Genomic DNA, 20,945 nt, shown 5'->3' with positions numbered 1-20,945 from the left:
TTTCTGAGTCTTTATTGGTAAGAAATGATACAGTTTCCTTTTCTGGTGATAGCTTTGTCTGATTTTGGTGTCAGAGAAATACTGCTCTAACAGAATGAATTACTATGTTCCCATTTTTTCTGTTTTTTCTGTTTTTGTGAATAAGTGGTATAAATTCTTTCGACGTTCAGGATGAGAGGTTGAAATGTGGATAAAACCATTTCAAGGAAACTGATAGAGAAGAGCATTTGGTTTTCAGGAGTGGAGGAGAACAGGGAAGATTATTGAGGAGAACATTCAAGTAGAGAGGAACTGACAGGCAAGTTTGCCCCAGAGGAGAAAAAAAAAGTTTGCACAGAATATTCTTCTGCATCTTGTAGATAGGATCCAGCATGTAAAATAACCTCATTCCTCAAAAGAAATTCTCTACCTCAGCAAAGTATTTAGTTGCTTCTAGGCCAGTTAGAGCTTGCTTAAAAGTGTTAGAGTTGTTGGCCTTGTTGAACTTTTTTTTTCTTATGTGGATGTTCAACAAACTCTTTGAACATCAATAACTCTGTTGCCTAGCACCGGTCTTGGCATGCCCCAAGATTGTTTGGTTATTTCTGGGGGTGTCTTATAAATCACTTTTAGATGATGCTTAGTGCTGGATACATCTGTGAGACAGAACAGGAAGATGTATGCTCTTGAGTGAAAATGAACATAAGAAGCTATAATTTCTAAACTACAAACACCCAAGAATCTTGGATCTGAGGTATCTTGAAATGTCACTCTACCTAACAGAGTGCTTGACTGGCAATGGTCCCTGAACTGGGGTAAAGCTAAGCAAGAATCCAAGTCATTTCTTTATTGCAGTGACTGGGAAATGTCCTGATCCATCAGGACACTTGTTAAATAACTATTGATTTAAATACAACTATTGGATCAATAAATCGTTGTGCCCTTCTGGTCACCACTATCACCAGGCCACCTTGGGCCTATACTTGGTGGTCAGTCCCACGGTCTTCAGAGGACTCTCCACCCCACAGGCGCCCTAGCACATCCAGGATCTTAGTATCACTGGTGAGTGGAACACAACATCTATTCCAATAGAAACAGGGTGCCTGGGGACAGCTGGAGCACAAACACAGGAACCCCACCTGATCAGTGGCTCAGGTTCCTTCCAGTTGGCACTGGTCTACCTTGGTTTAGAACTCAGTGGACAGCCCCACAGTCCCCAGAGGAGGTACCACTTCCAGGTGCTCTAAAATGCCCAGGATCTTAGGATCCCAGGATCCCAGAATCCAGGGATCTCAGGAGCTTGGTCACACCAAGATCTCAGGGTCTCAGAGGAAGCTTGACTGCAAAGAACTCTGAAACACCCAGAATCTCAGCATCACAGGATCCCACAATCACAGGATCACCAAGAAAGCTGGACTCTGAGAAAATCTGCCTCAACTGGTATTACAGGAAGGACAGGCTCCAATCAGATATATTGAGGGCAGGGAGCACATGAGATAATCAGATGGCGGGAAGCAAGCATAAGAACAGAGGCAACAGAAACCAAGGTTATATGGCATCATTAGAACCCAACTTTCCCACCATAGCAAGTCTTGGATACACCATCACACCAGAGAAGCGAGATATGGATCTAAAGTCACTTCTCATGATGATGATCAAGGACTGTAAGACAGACATAAATAATTCCCTTAAAGAAATACAGGAGAACACATCCAAACAAGTGAAAGAATTGAGCAAAACCACCTAAGATCTAAAATGGAAGTAGAAAAAATAAAGAAATCACAAAGGGAGACAACTCTGGAAATAGATAACCTAGGAAAGAACTCAGGCGCCATAGATGCAAGCATAACAAACAGAATACAAGAGATAGAAGAGAGAATTTCAGGTGCAGAAAATACCATAGAAAACGTTGACACAACAGTCAAAAAAATGCAAAATGCAAAAAGATACTAACCCAAAATATCCAGGAAATTCAGGACACAATGAGAAGACTAAACCTAAGGATAATAGGTATAGACGAGAAGGAAGATTTCCGAATCAAAGGGCCAGTAAATATCTTCAACAAAATTATAGAAGAAAACTTCCCCAACCTATAGAAAGAAATGACCCTGAACATATAAGAAGCCTACAGAACTTCAAACAGTTTGGACCAGAAAAGAAATTCCTCCTGTCACATAATAATTAAAACACCAAATGCACAAAACAAAGGAAGAATATTAAAATCAGTAAAGGAAAAAGGTCAAGTAACATATAAAGGCAGACTTATCAGAATTATACCTGACTTCTTCCCAGAGACTATGAAAGCCAGAAGATCCTGGGCATATGTCATACCAACCCTAAGAGAGCACAAATGCAAGGCCCAACAAAACTCTTAATTACCATATATGGAGAAACAAAGGTATTCCATGACAAAACCAAATTTACAAAATATCTTTCCACAAATCCAGTCCTTCAAAGGAAAATAAATGGAAATCACCAACACAAGGAAGGAAACTACACTTTAGAAAAAGCAAGAAAGTAACTTTTCAACAAACCTAAAAGAAGATAGCCACATGAAGAAAATTCCAACTCTAACAACAAAAATAACAAGAAGCAAAAAAGCCTTTTCCTTAATATCTCTTAATATCAATGGACTCAATTCCCCAATAAAAAGGCATAGACTAACAGATGATACATAAACAGGACACAACATTTTGCTGCATACAGGAAACCCACCTCAGGGACACAGACAGACATTACCTCAGAGTAAAAGGCAGGAAAACAATTTTCCAAGCAAATGGTCCCAAGAACACAGGGACAGTATCCTAATCAATAAAACCAGAAATGAAAAGGGGAAACAGTCATTAATAGTCTCCCAAACAAACAAACAAACAAACAAAAAACCCAGGACCTGATGGGTTTAGTACAGAGTTCTATCAGACCTTCAAAGAGGACCTAATTCTAATACTCTTGAAACTATTCCACAAATAGAAACAGAAGGTACTCTGCCCATTTCGTTCTATGAAGCCACTATTGCTCTGATACATAAACCACACAAAGACACAACAAAAAAAGAGAACTTTAGACCCATTTCCCTTGTGAATATCAATGCAAAAATACTCAATAAAATACTCAAAAACAGAATCCAAGAACACATCAAAACGATCATTCATCATTATCAAGTAGGCTTCATCCAAGGGATGCAGGGATGGTTCAATATATGGAAATCCATGAACATATATAACACTATATAAACACACTCAAAGACAAAAGCCACATGATCATCTCATTAGATGCTGAGAAAACATTTGAAAAAATCCAATACTCATTCATGATAAAAGTCTTGGAAAGATCAGGAATTCAAAGCCCATACCTAAACACAATAAAAGCAATATATACAGCAAAACAGTAGCCAACATCAAACTAAATGGAGAGAAATTTGAAGCAATCCCACTAAAATCAAGGACTAGAAAAGGATGCTCACTTCCTCCCTACCTATTCAATTAGTACGTGAAGTCCTAGCCAGAGCAAATAGACAACAAAAGGAGAACAAAGAATACAAATTGGAAAAGAAGAAGTCAAAATATCACTATTTGCAGATGATATGACAGTATATTGAACTGACTCCAAAAATTCCACCAGGGAACTCCTAAGCCTGATAAACAACGTCAGTAAAGTAGCTAAATATAAAATTAACTAAAACAAATCCATGGCCTTTTTCTACAAAAAGGATAAACAGGCTGAGAAAGAAATTAGGGAAACAACACCCTTCAAATTAGTCACAAATATTATAAAATACTTTGGTGTGATTCTAACTAATGAAGTGAAAGATCTGTATGATAAGAACTTCAAGTCTCTGAACAAAGAAATCGAAGTTCTCAGATGATGGAAAGATCTCCCATGCTCATGGATTGGCAGGATTAATATAGTGAAAATGGCTATCTTGCCAAAAGCAATCTACAAATTCAATGCAATCCTCATCAAAATTCCAACTCAATTCTTCACAGAGTTAGAAAGGGAAATTTGCAAATTCATCTGTAATAACAAAAATCCTAAGATAGCAAAAACCATTTTCAACAATAAAAGAACCTCTAGTGGAATCACCATGTCTGACCTCAAGCTGTACTACAGAGCAATTGAGATTAAAAAACACAAAAATAAACAAAAAACCCAAAACCAAAGAAACAACAACAACAACAAATACCCTGCATGGTACTGGTATAATGACAGACAGGTATATCAATGGAATAGAATTGAAGACCCAGAAAAGAACCCACACACCTATGGTCACTTGATCTTTGACAAAGGAGCTAAAACCATTCAGTGGAAAAAAGACAGCATTTTCAACAAATGGTGCTGGCTCAACTGGCAGTAATCATGTAGAAGATTGGGGATTAATCCATTATTATCTCCTTGTCCAAAGTTCAAGTCCAAGTGGATCAAGGAACTCCACATAAAACCAGAGACATTGAAACTTATAGAGGAGAAAGTGATGAAGAGCCTCAAAGATATGAGCACAGGGGGAAAATTCCTGAACAGAAGAGCACCATCCTGTCCTGTAAGATCAAGAATTGGTAAATGGAACCTCATAAAATTACAAAGCTTCTATAAGGCAAAGGACACTTTCAATAAGACCAAAAGCTATCTAAAAGATTGGGGAAAGATCTTTACCAATCCTAAATCCTATAGGGGGCTAATATCCAATATCTATATCTATATCTATATCTATATCTATATCTATATCTATATCTATATATCTCAAGAAATTGGACTCCAGAAAACTAAACAACCCTATTAACAAATGGGGTACAGAGCTAAACAACAAATTCTCAACTGAGGAATACTGAATGGCTGAGAAGCACCTGAAAAAAATGTTCAACATCCTTAATAATCAGGGAAATGCAAATCAAAACAACCCTGAGATTCTACCTCACACAAGTAAGAATGGCTAAGATCAAAAACTCCGATGACAGTAGATGCTCACAAGGATGTAGAGAAAGTGAAATACTCCTCCATTGCTGGTGGTACTGCAAGCTGGTACAACCACTCTGGAAATCAGTTTGGTGGTTCCTCAGAAAATTGGACATAGTATTACCCAAGGACCCAGCAATACCACTCCTGGGCATATACCCAGAACATGCTCCAACTTATAATAAGGACACATGCTCCACTATGTTCATAGCAGCCTTATTTATAATATCCAGAAGCTGGAAAGAACCCAGATGTCCCTCAACAGAGCAATGGAAACAGAAAATGTGGTACATTTACACAATGGAGTACTACTCAGCTATTAAAAACAACGAATTTATGAAATTCGTTAGACAAATGTATGGATCTGGAGGATATCATCTTGAGTGAGGTAACCCAATCCCAAAAGAACACACATGATATACACTCAGTGGTGAGTGGATATTAGCCCAGAAGCTCAGAATCCTTTCAGAAGCGGGAACAAAATACCCATGGAAGAAGTTACAGAAACAACATTCGGAGCAGGGACTTAAGGAAAGACCATCCAGAGACTGCCCAACTTGGGGATCCATCCTATAAACAACCACCAAATCCAGACACTAGGCAGATGCCAAAAAGAGCCTGCCAACAGGAGCCTGATATAGCTGTCTCCTGTGAGGCTCTGTCAGTGTCTGGCAAATACAGAAGTGGATGCTCACATTCATCCATTGGATGGAGCACAAGGTCCCCAATGAAGGAGCTAGAGAAAGTACCCAGGGAGCTGAAGGGGTCTGAAGCTGCATATGAGGAACATCAATATGAACTAACCAGTATCCCCAGAGCTCCTTGGACCTATACCAGCAATCAAAGAAAACACATGGTTGAACGTGTGGCTCTAGCTGTATATGTAGCAGAGGATGGCCTAGTCGGACATCAATGGGAGGATAGGCCCTTAGACTTGTGAAGGCTCTGTGCCCCATTATAGGGGAATGCCAGGACTAGGAATGGTAGGGGGTGGGTTGCGGAGCAGGGTTAGGGGGTAGGGGATAAGGGATTTTTGGAAGGGAAAATAGGAAAGGGTATAACATTTGAAATGTAAATAAAGAAAATATCTAAGAAAAAAAAAAGTACTCAAGAGGTTGGACTCCAGAAATTCAAATAACCCCATTAAAAAATAGGGTACAGAACTAAACAAAGTACTCTCAACTGAGGAATACTGAATGGCTGAGAAGCACCTGAAAAAATGTTCAACATCCTTAATCATCAGGGAAATACAAATCAAAACAACCCTGAGATTCTACCTCACACCAGTCAGAAAGGCTAAGATCAAAAACTCAGATGACANCAGATGCTGGNAAGGATGTGGAGAAAGAGGAACACTCCTCCTCCATTGCTGGTGGTACTGCAAGCTGGTACAACCACTCTGGAAATCAGTNTGGTGGTTCCTCAGAAAATTGGACATAGTATTACCCAAGGACCCAGCAATACCACTCCTGGGCATATACCCAGAACATGCTCCAACTTATAATAAGGACACATGCTCCACTATTTTCATAGGAGCCTTATTTTTTTTTTTGATTTTTAATATTTTTATCACATATTTTCCTCAATTACATTTCCAATGCTATCCCAAAAGTCCCCCATAGCGCCCCCCACTTCCCTACCCACCCATTCCCATTCTTTTGGCCCTGGCATTCCCCTATATTGGGGCATATAAAGTTTGCAAGTCCAATGGGCCTCTCTTTCCATTGATGGCCGACTAGGCCATCTTTCGATACATATGCAGCTAGAGACAAGAGCTCCGGGGTTCTGGTTAGTACATCATGTTGTTCCAACAATAGGGTTGCAGATCCCTTTAGCTCCTTGGGTACTTTCTCTAGCTTCTCCATTGGGAGCCCTGTGATACATCCAATAGCTGACTGTGAACATCCACTCCTGTGTTTGCTAGGCCCCGGCATCGTCTCACAAGAGACAGCTATATTTGGGTCCTTTCAGCAAAATCTTGCTAGTGTATGCAATGGTGTCAGCCTTATTTATAATAGCAAGAAGGTGGAAAGAACCCATATTTCCTTCAACAGAGGAATGGATACAGAAAATGTGGTACTTTACACAATGGAGTACTACTCAGCTATTAAAAACAATGAATTTATGAAGTTCTTAGACAAATGGATGGATCTGGTAGATATCATCCTAAGTGAGGTAACCCAATCACAAAAGAATAGACATGATATACACTCACTGATAAGTGGATATTAGCACAGAATCTTGGAATACTCAAGATACAATTTGAAAAACACATGAATCTCTAGAAGAAGAAAAACCAAAGTGTGGGCACTTCGATCTTTCTTAGAAGGGGGAACAAAATATCCATTGAAGGAGTTGCAGAGACAAAGTTCAGGGCACATATTGAAGTCATGACCATTTAGAAACTGCCCCACTTGGGGATCCATCCTATAAACAACCACCAAACCCAGACACTATTGCAGATGCCAACAAGAGCTTGGTGACAGGAGCCTTATATAGCTGTCTCCTGAGAGGCTCTGACAGTGCCTGGAAAATACAGAAGTGGATGCTCACAGTCATCCATTGGATGGAGCACAAGGTCCCCAATGAAGGAGCTAGAGAAAGTACCCAGAGAGTTGAAGGGGTCTGAAGCTACATAGGAGGAGCATCAATATGAACTAACCAGAAACCCCAGAGCTCCCTGGGACTAAACTACCAATCAAAGAAAACACATGGAGAGACTCATGGCTCTAGCTGCATATGTAGCTGAGGATGGCCTAGTGAGGAGAGGCCCTTGGTTCTGTGAAGGTTCTATGCCCTAGTATAGTTGAATGCCTGGGTCAGGAAGCAGGAATGGGTGGGTTGGGGAGCAGGCAGAAAATGGAGAGGAGAGGGAATTTTTGGAGGGGAGACTAGGAAAGGGCATAACATTTGAAATATAAATAAAGAAAATATCTAATAAAAAATAAATAAACCTTTGTGCATATGAAACAGACAATATGCATAGGATATACACAAAGTGTATATAACAATAGGCACCAAAGAGATGGCAGGTATGAGCATGAGGTTGAGGGGTGATGCATGGTAGTTTTAGTCCCTAGATTTTTCTTAGGCAATCACTACTCTTATGACTATGTCTCTTATTTGAACTCATTCTTTAAAGAAAAAGTATGCTCCACCTAGAACAAAAAACCTGTGTTTATAGAATATGTTTTTTACAAAACAGTGTGCAGTTTATATGGCCTATGACATAGTAAGAAAACACTCCATTTAGCACTGCTTTGTTGAGTTGCCCTAAGCAGGATAACCATAAGCATTAATTGACACATGGGAAAATAATCTACCATGAAGGAAAGTAATCCAGCACAAGAAAGAAGAGAAGCAGACCCTGTGAACACAATGTTTAGAACTGTTGACTAAATGACCTATACAATCTGCCCTCTGTACCCTAGATTCAACCAAAAGGAGTTTTTGAAAATAGCATTTAACAATAAACATGGACAGACTCTACTCAGTACCATTATCATATACATATTACCATATCTCCTAAATGCCTCCGTATAACTGCTTTAAATGTATTTTTTAATTGTCAGATTATAATTAGATATGTTCAAGACAAATTACATGGTATTCTAATACATACACCTAATACATAATAATCATATCATGCAATTGGCATATCCACCACTTCAGACATTTCTTCATGTTGTGAACATTCAGAATTCTTTGCCAGCTTGTGTAAAACATGTAATTTCCATTACCCATGGGTATTCTACTGTATTACTGAACATTAGGAAGGTGTAACAGTTATTTATGTAGCCTTTATACTCTATCAGCTATCATAGATGCTCTCATTTTCTTTCCATTGCTATGATAAAACACTGACCAAAAACAATTTGGGAAAGAAAGAACTTATGTGTCTTATATGTTCAAATAACAGTCCATCAGGAAAGGAATTCAGGGTAAAAACTCAAGGCAGGAACCTGGGGGCAGGAGCTGAAATAGAGATCATGGAAGGATGATGCTTACTGAACCCCTCTCCATGGATTACTCAGCTTACTTTCTTATATAATCTGACGCCACCTGCCCAGGGTTAGTACCACCCTGGGTTGTGCTACCCCACATCAGTCATTAATCAAGAAAATATGCCAAAAGCTTTTCTGCAGACTACTCTGATGTAGGTATTTTCTCAGTTGGGATTTCCCTCTTCCACACGGACAAACAGACAAACAGAAACAAAACAAACAAACAAACAAACAAAAACCCCTAACCAGCACAATAGATAAACTAGAGGTATAACATTCTATGCAAATTTTATAGAAGAGATTTGAGTTGAGTTGACTGATGTTTTAGTTTTATTTTTAAGGGAAACATTCTAATATTTTCTCTTAAGGGAGACCCATGTTGACTAGTATAAGAAAATAAGACTTAGTGTTTAAAAAGTAAGTCTTATGAGATTATACCATAGTTTGACTTTAGAATAGTATCCAAAGTTTCATAAGTTTAAAGGCTTTGTTCTTTGTCTCTAGCTTGATGTTTTTGGAAGATAGTAGTTGCCCTTAGAAGTTAAGGTATGGTGGGAAGTAAGATGTCATTGGAGGCATGTATATGAAAGGAATAAAAGGACCCCACTCCCTATCAGTGGCAAATAGCTCCTCACTAAGGGGTGAGGTTTGAGAGCACCTCCCCCATCTGTTCTGGATGGATGTCTTGTACTTGTGTAGGTCTGGTGCAGTAACCATAGCTGTTGAGTTCATGAATGTGATAGCTAAGACATGTCCAGATGACAGCATTTTAGAGTGTTCCTCCCCACCCTTGGGCTCTTATATTCTTTCCATTTCTTCTTCCATAGTAGTCTCTGAGCCTTGAGGTTGATATAGATGACCCACTTAGAGCTGATTATACAGTCTCTTGTTCTCAGCACTTAATGAATGCCTCTCTGCATTAACTAGTGCATACTGAAAAAAAGCTTCTTTATGGTATAAACATAAATATTTAGAAGACAATTTAACAACATGGCCATTGAGATAGTTTGAATGAGAATGGCCCCCATAGGCTCATGTATTTGAATGGTTGGTTCTAATTTGTAGACCTGTTTGAGAAGGATTAATAGGTATTGTCTTGTTGAAGGAGATTTGTCACTGGGAGTAGGCTTGGAAGTTTCAAAAGCTAATGCCTTTCCCACTTAGCTTGTTCTGTCTCCTACTTATAGATTAGGATGTAAGTTTTCATCCTGCTCTAGCACCTCCCTGATTGCCTGCTGCCATGTTCCCTGCTGTGATGGTCATGGAATCTAATACTTGAAACTATATGCAAGCCCCTAATAAAGTCTTTTTTCTATAAGCTTCCTAGGTCATGGTGTCTTGTCATTGGAATAGAAAAGTAAGACAATGATTGAACAAAATAACAACAGTAACTTCTATCTAAGGTCTATGACTTCCCAAGTCATGTGATTTTTACCAGAATTATGGTATCAGAAGTAAAATCCCCTACTGTGCAGCTACCTCAAATACTACCAGAAAGAGCTAACTAGCCTAAGAATAGTCATATATATATATATATATATATATATATATATATATATATATATATACATACATATATATAAACATTATCTTTCCAGTTTCCCCTCTGTGAACCCCCTATCCCATCTCCTTTCCCTTTGACTCTAAGAGGGTGCTCCCCCACCAATCCACCCACTCCTGCCTTCCTGCCCTGACATTCCCCTACACTGGGGCATCGAGCCTTCACAGGACCAAGGGCCTCTGCTCCCATTGATGCCAGATAAGGCCATCCTCTGCTACATATGCAGCTGGAGCCAAAAATATGGAACACTTCATGAATTTGTGTGTCATCCTTGCACAGGAGCCATGCTCATCTTCTAATCCTTCCAATTTTAGTATATGTGCTGCCAAAGTGAGTACCTTTTATCTTAATTTTTAAAAAGACCATACACATCTAAAAAGGATAAATGCATCTTTCATAAGTAAAACTATGCATATTAGTATAAAATTTTCTATGTGTCATATATAATCTCTTTAAGAAAGAATTTTAAGTACTGAAGCTTCATCTCAGTGGTAGAATGTTTGCCGAGGATGGACAAGGTCTTAGATCCATCCCTTATAATGTAAAAACAAGGAAATTTCATATTATTATATTATTAGGAAAGTAGAGAATAGTTATATACCTTATGTTTTAAGAGAGTAAATAATTTCCATGGAGCTGGAGTTAGAGGCAGTTAGAGTTAGCCACTGAAATGGACTTGGGTGTAGGGAACTAAGGTCTCAGTCTTCAGTAAGAGCACTATGTATTCTTCACCGGTGAACTATGAAAACCATTTTACAATGTAATATAGTAGTTATAAAAATCTAAGCCACCAAATAGCCATCATTGACTTATTTTGCTAGGATGAAACTCACAGCCTCACGCATTCCAAGCAAGAGCTACATACATCTCTCTCCCTAATCATCTTCTAAAAGCAATAGCTAAGGGTTCAAGGAGATATGGTTGGAAACTCTGGCTAGTAGAAGCCTTTCAGTACAAAGCGGATCAGGTGTCAGTCACAGTAATGACACAGAAACATCAAGTAACATAATAACTACATACACCAGTGGCCCTCATTGAACATTAGAGCACAATTGAGGCCTTTCTTTTCTATTGTATAAATATTAGGTCACAAAGAAAACATCAGTAAGTTCTATACAATTTGAAGGATTCCAAACCTCCCTCTTAACACAGGGATAGCACAGCTGTTAAGCTAGAATAAAAATAAAATTTAAAGTCCATATATGCCTTATAACTAGAAATTGAAAATCTATTAAACAACCATTGGGTTGAAAAAAAAAACCAAAAAAGCAAAAAAGTAATGAAAGCAGTAAATATCTGAGACTATTGGATATTTTTAGAGATCACTAGAAAATCTGTAGTTTTATACACTTACATCAGTAAATATAAATGAAATGTATGAATTGTGTTAACTTTGAAAGTCATAAAAGAAAACGTGCCCAAAGAAACTATCTAGAAGAAAATAATAAGTATGAAAGCAGAAAAGTAATGACATTTTAGAACAGATAGTAGGCCAGATTGATGAAAGTAAGAAAAAACAAAAATCACTTGACAAGTTACCCAGATTAAAATAGGACAGATACAGCTTATATATAATATGACAAAGAATAAATACTGTGGAGTATCTATAGACGAATAAACCAAACTGGCTTACAAATGAATAATATAGGCATCCCACAAAGAGAGAGGCATACACACCCAAAAAATATATGAGATTGGTATTTTGACTAAAAGCATTAAGTCTAAAGGAAAATTGCTGAGAACGAATACTGAACACTATAGTAGGTTTGGATTTCACATAAACCTAGATTAGATGCTTTTTACCTTCATGGGACTGGGAAGAAACTAAGGGCCATCTGTATACTAAGCAGAGTCATTCATCTGCCACAAAGCCACCTATCAGTTAGATGCTCTAAAACTATTTGGAAGAATTTTTATCCAGCAATTCGGGCCACGTTGGCAGAGAGAGGATCACATCCAAAGACCTTCTAGGGTCCTCTAAGTTATGAGGTTGGGATGCAGACAAGCCCTCAATTAAAGTATGATCTGGCTGGAATACAGACATGTCCCTAGTACATACCTTTAATCTCAAACAATGTAGGTAAAGTTAGTTGGTAGAAAGAAGCAGCCATATTTGAAAATGACTTCTAGTTGAGAGGACAACAAAGTGACAAATCAAAGAAAGATTTGACAGAATGAGTCAGAGATGAGGTCTGCCCAACTCTCATGAGAACAGACAGGAAAGAGAGACTACTTAAGAACAGGCGAGAGAGAGAGAGAGAGAGAGAGAGAGAGAGAGAGAGAGAGAGACAGAGAGAGAGAGAGAGAGAGAGAGAGAGAGAGAGAGAGAGAGAGAGAGAGAGATTTACTGGGACAGTTTTACAGAGACACATTGCAGAGAGAACAAGCTATCCACAGGTGAAGACAGGATGGTTTGGAGAATGAGGAGCCAGAGACTAGAACAGATTGCTAGAGTTAGCTTGAGGCCAAGCAGAGCAATTCAATGAGAAACTGAGAGAAACCAAATTGAACCAGTTGGCTTAGAGAGGAGTTTGAGCTGGAACAGCATAATTGAACCAGCTAGTCAAGAGTTCAGAAGGAACTAGAAAGGATGAGCTTATTCAGAAGTAAGTCTTAGAGGCTGAAAATATTCTATGCCTTGATTAGATTCTCAAGAGGCTAGAACCTTTCAGGAATAGGCCTAGGGTAGCAGATGGAGGCAGTAAGCCTACTAAAGGACAATTATATCTGAGGAAATCAACGTTACTTTTACACAACTTCTTGTGTGGCCTTTATTTGACAAATAAGTAAATGAGCATTCACTTCTTTGTCAGTGCTTGTTCACCTCTAAGGCTTTAGATGCAGAAAGGGTAACACCAGAGCTGGGGACATGGGTCATTAGATAAAGTCTTTGCTACACAAGCTTAAGGACTAGAGTTTGGATCCCAATATCCACATAAAAAGCTGGGTAGAACTTGTGAAACCTGTATTCATAATCCTATAACCATAAAGGAAGTAGAGATTGGATCCCCAGGGCAAGGTGACTAGTTATACTAGCCCCAACAGTGAGATTTTGCTTTATTGAAGAACTCTGGCTCAGAATATTAAGTGAAGAATGATCCAGGAAGACACCAAACATCATCCTCACATTTCTGCATACATGTGCACATGCATCCATACATATATGTGAACATGTATACATATAACCACACACATACATGTGCTAAGGGGGAAACAAGAGCAAGCATTCTACTGTACTGATTCAAAGTAGACATATCAGTGGAAACTCCTGACTTGTGACATATTTCTTTCTGTGTACATCAATATCTGTTTTTCTTTCTATTGACAAAAACTTGGTATAGTGCATCCTATCTTAAGTGAACATCATCAGTTATGGTAAGATTACAATGTCATGTGTTTGATTCTTTGCTGAACTAAGGAAATATATCCTTCCTTTTATGGCATACCTCAAAAGAAATGGTAGTTATCATAAACTGGAAGACTTTTTCCTCCAGTATCTGACTGATTGTCTTGAAAGATGTCAAGGTCAGGGGAAAAAAAAGATGTCAAGGTCAGGGGAAAAAAAAGCAAAAAACTATAAGAGCTACCCCAGATTAAAGGAGACTAACAATCCATGAGAACTAAGAGACAAACACAATGTTAGAATGGACTCTGGACAAAAGGGCATTGTTTGGAGAGCTGACATGATTTACATTTTAGGTGAGATAATGATGTCTTCAGGTTTACTGTAAGAAAGTTCAAATATAGAGAAAATGATAAAAAACCAATGTACTAAGAGACAAAAGAGTTGAATCTTGATGAAGTGTAAATGGGAATTAGTTGTACTATATTCTAATAGTGGTCTTGTGATTTCTAGGCAAACATTTTACACTGAACCATATCCTACACTGAACCACATCCATAGCCTGTTTTGTTTGTTTGTTTTTGTTAACATTTTTATTTTGAGATAAGGTCTCTCTATATAGCCTAGGCTGGCCTTAAACTCACTAGAACTAGTGATCCCCTTGCCCCAGCCTCCCAAATATCACCGTTCTGTTGCTATAGCTCTCATAGTGTCTTAGTTAGGGTTTCCATCACTGCAAAGAGACACCATGACAAAGGCAAGTCTTATAAAGGACAACATTTAATTTGGGCTGGTTTACAGGTTCAGACATTCAGTCCATTATCTGAATGTCTGATAAGGCAGATGCATGGCAGCATCCAGACAGTCATGGTGCAGGAGAAGGAACTGAGAGTTTGACATCTTCATCTGAAGGCCTCTAGCAGAAGACTGATTTCCAGGCAGCTAGGATGAAAGTCTCTCAAAACCCAGCCCCATGGTGACATACCTACTCCAACAAGGCCAAACCCACTCCAATAAGGCCATACCTCCTAATAGTACCACTCCCTGGGCTAAGCATATTCAAACCATCACACCTAATATTTTTAAATTAGTTCACTTTAGAAAGTAACAAAGAAAAGGATTTTCAAACTCATTTAGGAGAACCTGGGCTTGGTGACATACATCTATAATCCCAACACTGAGAAGGTAGGGGCAGGAGGAATAACAGTTTCCTAGTTTGAGCTCAACTTGAGCTGTGTGGTGAGACTGTCTCAAAACAGCCCCAAAGCAAACAAAAGAAGAGGTTTATGTCACTCACTGCATTAGTGTTAATAATTAGTGAAATAAATGAAAACAGTAATTGTCAACAATAGATGACAGCAGATTTGTGTTCTAATCACAGCATGCACATTAGATGGATGAACTGTTATTCACATGTGTCATCATGTAAAGATCTCAAAAATAAAAACCATAGGTTAAAAGAGGAGGCAGGAGGGGCTTGAGTTATTCTGATTGGAGGGCATGCCTATACCAGAAGGAGTCTGTGGGAGGCAAATCAAAATATACACTCTATAAACACAGAAAATAAAGTTGAAGATTGTTGAAGAACAATCTCTGTCTTTGAAGAGTTTTCAGGCATTTAACAGAAATCCAAGTAAATATATGATTACCATGTAGGAGGAGGAAGGTACAAGCAGAGTGTATTATGTTTAATGAAGATGGAGGAGGGGTACAGACAGAGCTGAGGGAACATTCATTTCCCAGCAATGGCAAAACTTTCTGTACCTCCTTTTCACACTAAACCAAATCCGAACAAGAAAGGGTTACCTTGATGAAGCATGGGAAGACAGGTGTGTTTCTGGAACACAGAGTGATTTGCAAATTCCCAGAAGATCCTGGTGGAAACAGCTAGAGGTTTCTTGAAGCTGGAAAAGAGGAGAGGAGGGTCAAAGCAGTACACTACAGATGAAAAGTGTTCCTTTGGCTCTAGGCCTGGCTAAGGAGTTTGATGGCCTGCAGGGGAAGGGAAGGCAGCTTTTCTTAAAGCAGAGAGTAACAATTGCAGTTGGAATTTGACAAAGGGAGGCTCTATACGCATGATCAGTTGTCCTTACCTCCACTTCTAAGGAATAGAGTAAAGCAAGCTGTAATTAGACGTAGGGGTCTCAACAGAAATAGCAGAGGGAGTGATAAATATACTAAGGTGTCCAGCAAGCAGGACTGTGGGGCAGTTAACTGTAGGTTTTCATTTTCGGCATCTGGGTGCCTGGTGGAGCAGTCTTGATTTTTTTGGTTTTGTTTTTTGACATATTTCACAGTAACCCTTAGTTTGGCTTGGAACGCAGGCCTCCTGGGTGCCAGGATTATAGGCACGAGGCATCCTGTTTTATGCTGCTTGACCCTGCTCCTGGCCACTGCTGATTGGACTTTAGATTTTCCACACTTAGGTCATACAAGAAAGGATCAGAGGAAGAACTGAAGGCCATGCTTACCTTTGGAATGATTTTCCCAGTAGGGGGTGAGTGGTTTTAGATTCATCTCAAACGCTTTAATTAAAAAATAGAGGCTGGTGTAAATGCAACACAGCTCTGTAAGCTCATAAGCGTCAGATTTCTGTACCTTTCTGGGCATTTTAACTACATTTGATAACAAAATAGCAAAACAATGCTATGTCAAGATTTCGTGAGCTGAAGGTCACAGGAGGATATGAGCTCTAGAAAAAAAAAAAAGAGTGAAAGCAGAAAACAGCATAAATGAAAACCGAGCACTAGCTGTAAGCGCAGAAGACCAGTGGGGTCAGAAACAGGCAGCTTCCGCTGGTGGGCGGTCAGGGAAAGAAGATTAGCAGGGGGGCGGAGGGGGAGGGAGGGGCCCTGCAGACTCGACCCCGCCCCGTCCCCACCTCCACTCTGTCTCGCCTCACCCCCTCCCAGGCCATGGTTCCGCCCTAAGACCCCTACCCTACCCCGCCTATCTTAGCCCCTCCTCCCTCCATGACGCTATCTCCGGTCTCCAGGTAACGCAGGGGTCAAACAAGCTGCGGTTGAGGGCATTCATCTCTTTCTGGTTGGGCCCTACATCCTCATCGGACATTGACAGCCATGGCTCTACCGTTTCTGCCTGGCAACAGCTTTAACCGCAATGTGAGTAGGCAGGAAGCCTGAGGTCCTGGCCAGATCCTGGGGTTTAGAACAGGATCTGCGAGTGTTCATCTTCCTAGATCCTACCTGTGAGCTAGCTCCTGCCTTTTACTCCTGTGTGCTGAGTACACCTAAAACTTCTTGTTCCCTCTTCCTTTTTTCTCAAAGTGCATCTGAATGCTTTTCCTACATGACATCGAAGTACAGGTAGCAGGGGCATCCAAAGTAGTTGGTGACAGTGATGATAAAAAGAATCACTGAGTGTTTAATGTATGTGGGGTGCTATGCTTTAATTGCCTTGGATATTCTCAACAGCTGTTTGAATTAGATCTTTTTGTTCCCATTTACAGCTGAGGAAACTGAGGTCTTTGTGGTGGTAGTAGTTTTCTTTCAGGCAGCTGGTCTTTATAACCCATGAGTCTAATTATTATCTTTAGTACACTGTGTGCAAAAACAAATGTTGGTACTAGATAGAAGAAACTCAGAAGGAAGCATGGCAGATAGGGAAGCCTTCTATTAGCCTATAAAGTTTAGTGCCACACTAGGAAGACAGGCACTTAAACCTGGAGGACAAGATGAAAGCACAAAATCAAAACATTACAATCTCCTAGAACATCAAAGAACTCAGTATTACATAGCCACATACCTAACAGGAGGAAAACCAGTCAGGCTTTTGTTTGATAGGGGTTACTGCCTTTTGCTTGGGTTTGCTAGTGTCTTTAGGAGAAGGTAATATACACTGATGAGAAAGATTCACATGGAGCCACTCAAGAGGTTTGTAAACCTCAGCTCAAAGTTTGCAAAACACTTAGTACACTGAATTGACAGATTTTGAAGTGTCTGTATCTGAGTTGCTGCCCCTAAAGAGCCAGTATTGTTGTAGATGTCCTGTTTAAGGTTGATTTTTAACCCCTCACATAAGCTAGTCCGTTCAACTTTGAACAATTGCTTGTGCATTTTGTTTCTTGACTGCTATAAGTTAGAGGCTGTCCTCTGAAGCGAAGTGATGCTCTTTGGAAAGATTAAGTCAGCGAAATAAGAAAGGCTCCAAGAAGGAGGGCATGAAAAAAGATTCCAGAAATAAAGAAGCATGCTGTGCAAAAGTAATTTTAATAAAATATGTAAGCAGAGCCTACAGCTTTTGGCTCAGCTATGCTTCTGATTACTGATGCCCACTGCCTGCAGAAGTATCTCAGCTCTCACATGAAGTGATTAAGGGTGGGAAGGGAAAAAGACTGTTTGGATGAGATATTTTAAAATCAGCAACATAGTACTAAGTGTACTTTGCTTTTTATAAAACTTTTTTATTGGGAAGAATAACACATGTACAGAAAAAATGTGCAGTGGATGATCACAAAATGAACATCAAGAAGTAGAATACTACCACTACTCTAAAAGCAGCCCCCTTGACTATGCATGCCATTTGTAGCAGTTAAAAATAAATGTTCTGAATATTACCTGGACCTATTATTACTAAAATATTACTTGTTGTTTCAGATTCAAATTTAACTGAGTAGCTTGCATTTTATGTGGAACTCTATGACCCTTTCCACACCCCTTTAACCTGTACATCATTCTCCAACTGGAACCACTATTTTAACTTTTGTTGCTATTGTTAGATTGCGCTTCTTTGGAACTTTTTATAGGTGAAAATATCTGTATTTTTTGTTCTGTGACTTCTTTGGTTCAGCATTATATTTGTGAGATTTATCCATGTGGATAATGTTTCATTGTAAGAATATGTCATGTATATAGATCCCTATGTTTAGTTTATTCTTGATAGCTTCTTTGGGGTGTTTACAAATACTCTTGCTATGGTTCTCTTGTTCATTTCTTTCACTGTGATTGCTCAATTGTATGACACTGATACAGAAAGCGTTAGTGAGCCCTGCAAAGTCGTTATTCTCATTGCCACCAGCACTTTTTTTAATTATGTGTTTTTGTTTCTAAATGCTTATATTGTTTAGTCTTTTCAATTTTACATATTTTGGTCAGTGGCTGAACTACAATTCTTTGCAGTCTCAAAGATTTATTTTAATTTTTAAAACTTATTTGTATGTGTGTTTGCTGCATGTGTTCATGTGCTTTTGGAAGGCAGAAGAGAGCATTAGACACTCTGGAGCTGGAGTTACAAGGGAATTGTGAGTCCTTGAGGGTTCTGACTACCAAACTCCAGTCCTCTGGAGAGCAGCAAGCATTCTTAACCACTGAGCCAGCTCTCCAGTCCACCCAGCCCCACTTTTGTTGTTTTTAATATGCATTTACCTAACTTCCTAGTAATCTTGAACATTCATACCTACCTTTAATCCCTGCACTCAGGCAGAGAGACAGAGAGGCAGAGGGGCAGAGGGGCAGAGGAGGCAGAGAGGCAGAGGCAGAAGCAAAGGCAGATGCAGGTGGATCTCTGTGAGTTTGAAGCCAGTCTGGCTACATAATGAGTTTGAGGACAGCCAGGGCTACAGAGAGACCTTTCTTGGGCACACTTGACTTTCACACAAATCTACAAACTGGCCATATGGTTTATGTATGTTTAACTTGATAAGAAACTAATACCCTACCATGAGACAGGGTCTCATATATCCCAGTCTGGCCTCAGTTGGAATTCATATTTAGTCTTGAACTCATGATCCTCCTGCCTCCATTCTCTTAGTACTTAGAGAAGCCTGTGTTTGGTGGCCTGTTTTGCATTGGCAGCAGCAATGAATCTGTGTTATGCAAAGCATTTGGTGTTGTCAATATTTTGGATTTTAACCATTTTAATAGACATGTAGTATATCTCATTTTAATCTTAATTTCCCTAATGGCTGGGGTGTTGATAGATTGTTAATCATTTGTACTCTCCTTTGAAAAAATGTCCATTAGTGTCTCTTATTTGTTTTAATTTGATTGTTACCTTACTTTTGAGATGTTGTTGGTGTTATTTTGTTGTTGTTGTTTTTAATGAACAACCATTGTTGCTATGTGGGCTGCTAATATTTTCTCCCAGTTTGTAGCCCGAATTTATTGCTCTTAAAACAAAGTTAGGAAATACACATATATTTTAAAGAAAAGGATTCAACATGCATTCAAACTGATATTTCCAATGAAAGTTAAGCATCCTAGAATTTTTTAAAACTTCTTTGATTTTATATTGAGTATACTTCCATGGTCAACAATTACTTGCTATGTCTCACCATAAATACATATCCATAGAATTTCTGAACAATAACAATGACATTATTAAAATGATTTCTTTATTTATTTTTATTTTATGTGCTTTGGTGTTTTGCCTGCCTGTATGTCTAAGTGAGCGTGTAATATTCCCTAGAACTGGAGGTATAAGTAGGTGTGAGATGCCATGGGGGTGTGGGGAACTGAACTGCATCCTCTGGAAGAGCAGCTACTGCTCTTAACTGCAAAGCCATCTCTCCAGCCCCAACAGTGACATTATTGATGATTAACTATTTAAGTTTTAAAAGAGTTCTTTGTAGCTATCTCTCTTATAAAGATATCCTTCACTAGAAATGTATTTCCAAATTACTAGGGCAAATGTTGAAGCATGCATTATTTGGCAATGTTATGGCTTATACCCAGTATATCACTTCTACAAAGAAAATGCTCTCAGTCACTCATTTTCAATTTTACTTATATAATTGATGTGAGTAGAGTTTCATCACCTGCTCCATACCCAATTAGCTTCATTATTTTTATTGTGATTTTGGTTCTTATTTTTGTTGTTGTTGTTTCATTACATTTTATGTCTTTAAAGTCAAATTTACAACATGAAACCGGACTAGCTTTTAGCCATGACCTTACAGCTCTGCTCCTCCCTTCTCTCTAGAAATAACTCTAAAAGTGATTTCTCTCTCTTTCCCCACCTCTTATCTCTGTTCCTCAATTCTCTCTCTTCTTCTTTTTTTTTAATTTTTAATATTTTTATTACATATTTTCCTCAATTACATTTCCAATACTATCCCAAAAGTCCCCCATAGCGCCCCCCACTTCCCTAC

At 39.0% G+C, this 20,945-nt stretch overlaps 1 protein-coding gene and 1 non-coding gene across 2 annotated transcripts in view; one reads left to right on the top strand and one right to left on the bottom strand.

Annotated features, from left to right (window-relative positions):
• Positions 1–10,728: 10,728 nt before the first annotated feature.
• On the bottom strand, positions 10,729–10,832 carry LOC115030120. The gene has a single exon (XR_003835748.1). It is a non-coding gene; the product is annotated as a U6 spliceosomal RNA (small nuclear RNA).
• Positions 10,833–16,852: 6,020 nt separating this feature from the next.
• The window catches only part of Efhc2 (EF-hand domain containing 2), a 183,214-nt gene continuing 179,121 nt past the window's right edge, over positions 16,853–20,945 (top strand). Inside the window, exon 1 of the mRNA XM_021153766.2 lies at positions 16,853–16,959. Coding sequence (XP_021009425.1) covers positions 16,918–16,959 — 42 coding nt within the window. The 5' untranslated portion in view covers positions 16,853–16,917. The remainder of the gene's footprint in view (positions 16,960–20,945) is intronic.

Source organism: Mus caroli, chromosome X (genome assembly GCF_900094665.2).
Source record: "Mus caroli chromosome X, CAROLI_EIJ_v1.1, whole genome shotgun sequence".
Classification (NCBI taxonomy): Eukaryota; Metazoa; Chordata; class Mammalia; order Rodentia; family Muridae; genus Mus; species Mus caroli.
Note: the sequence above shows the minus strand (reverse complement) of the source record. Positions and strands in the feature narration are given on the sequence as shown.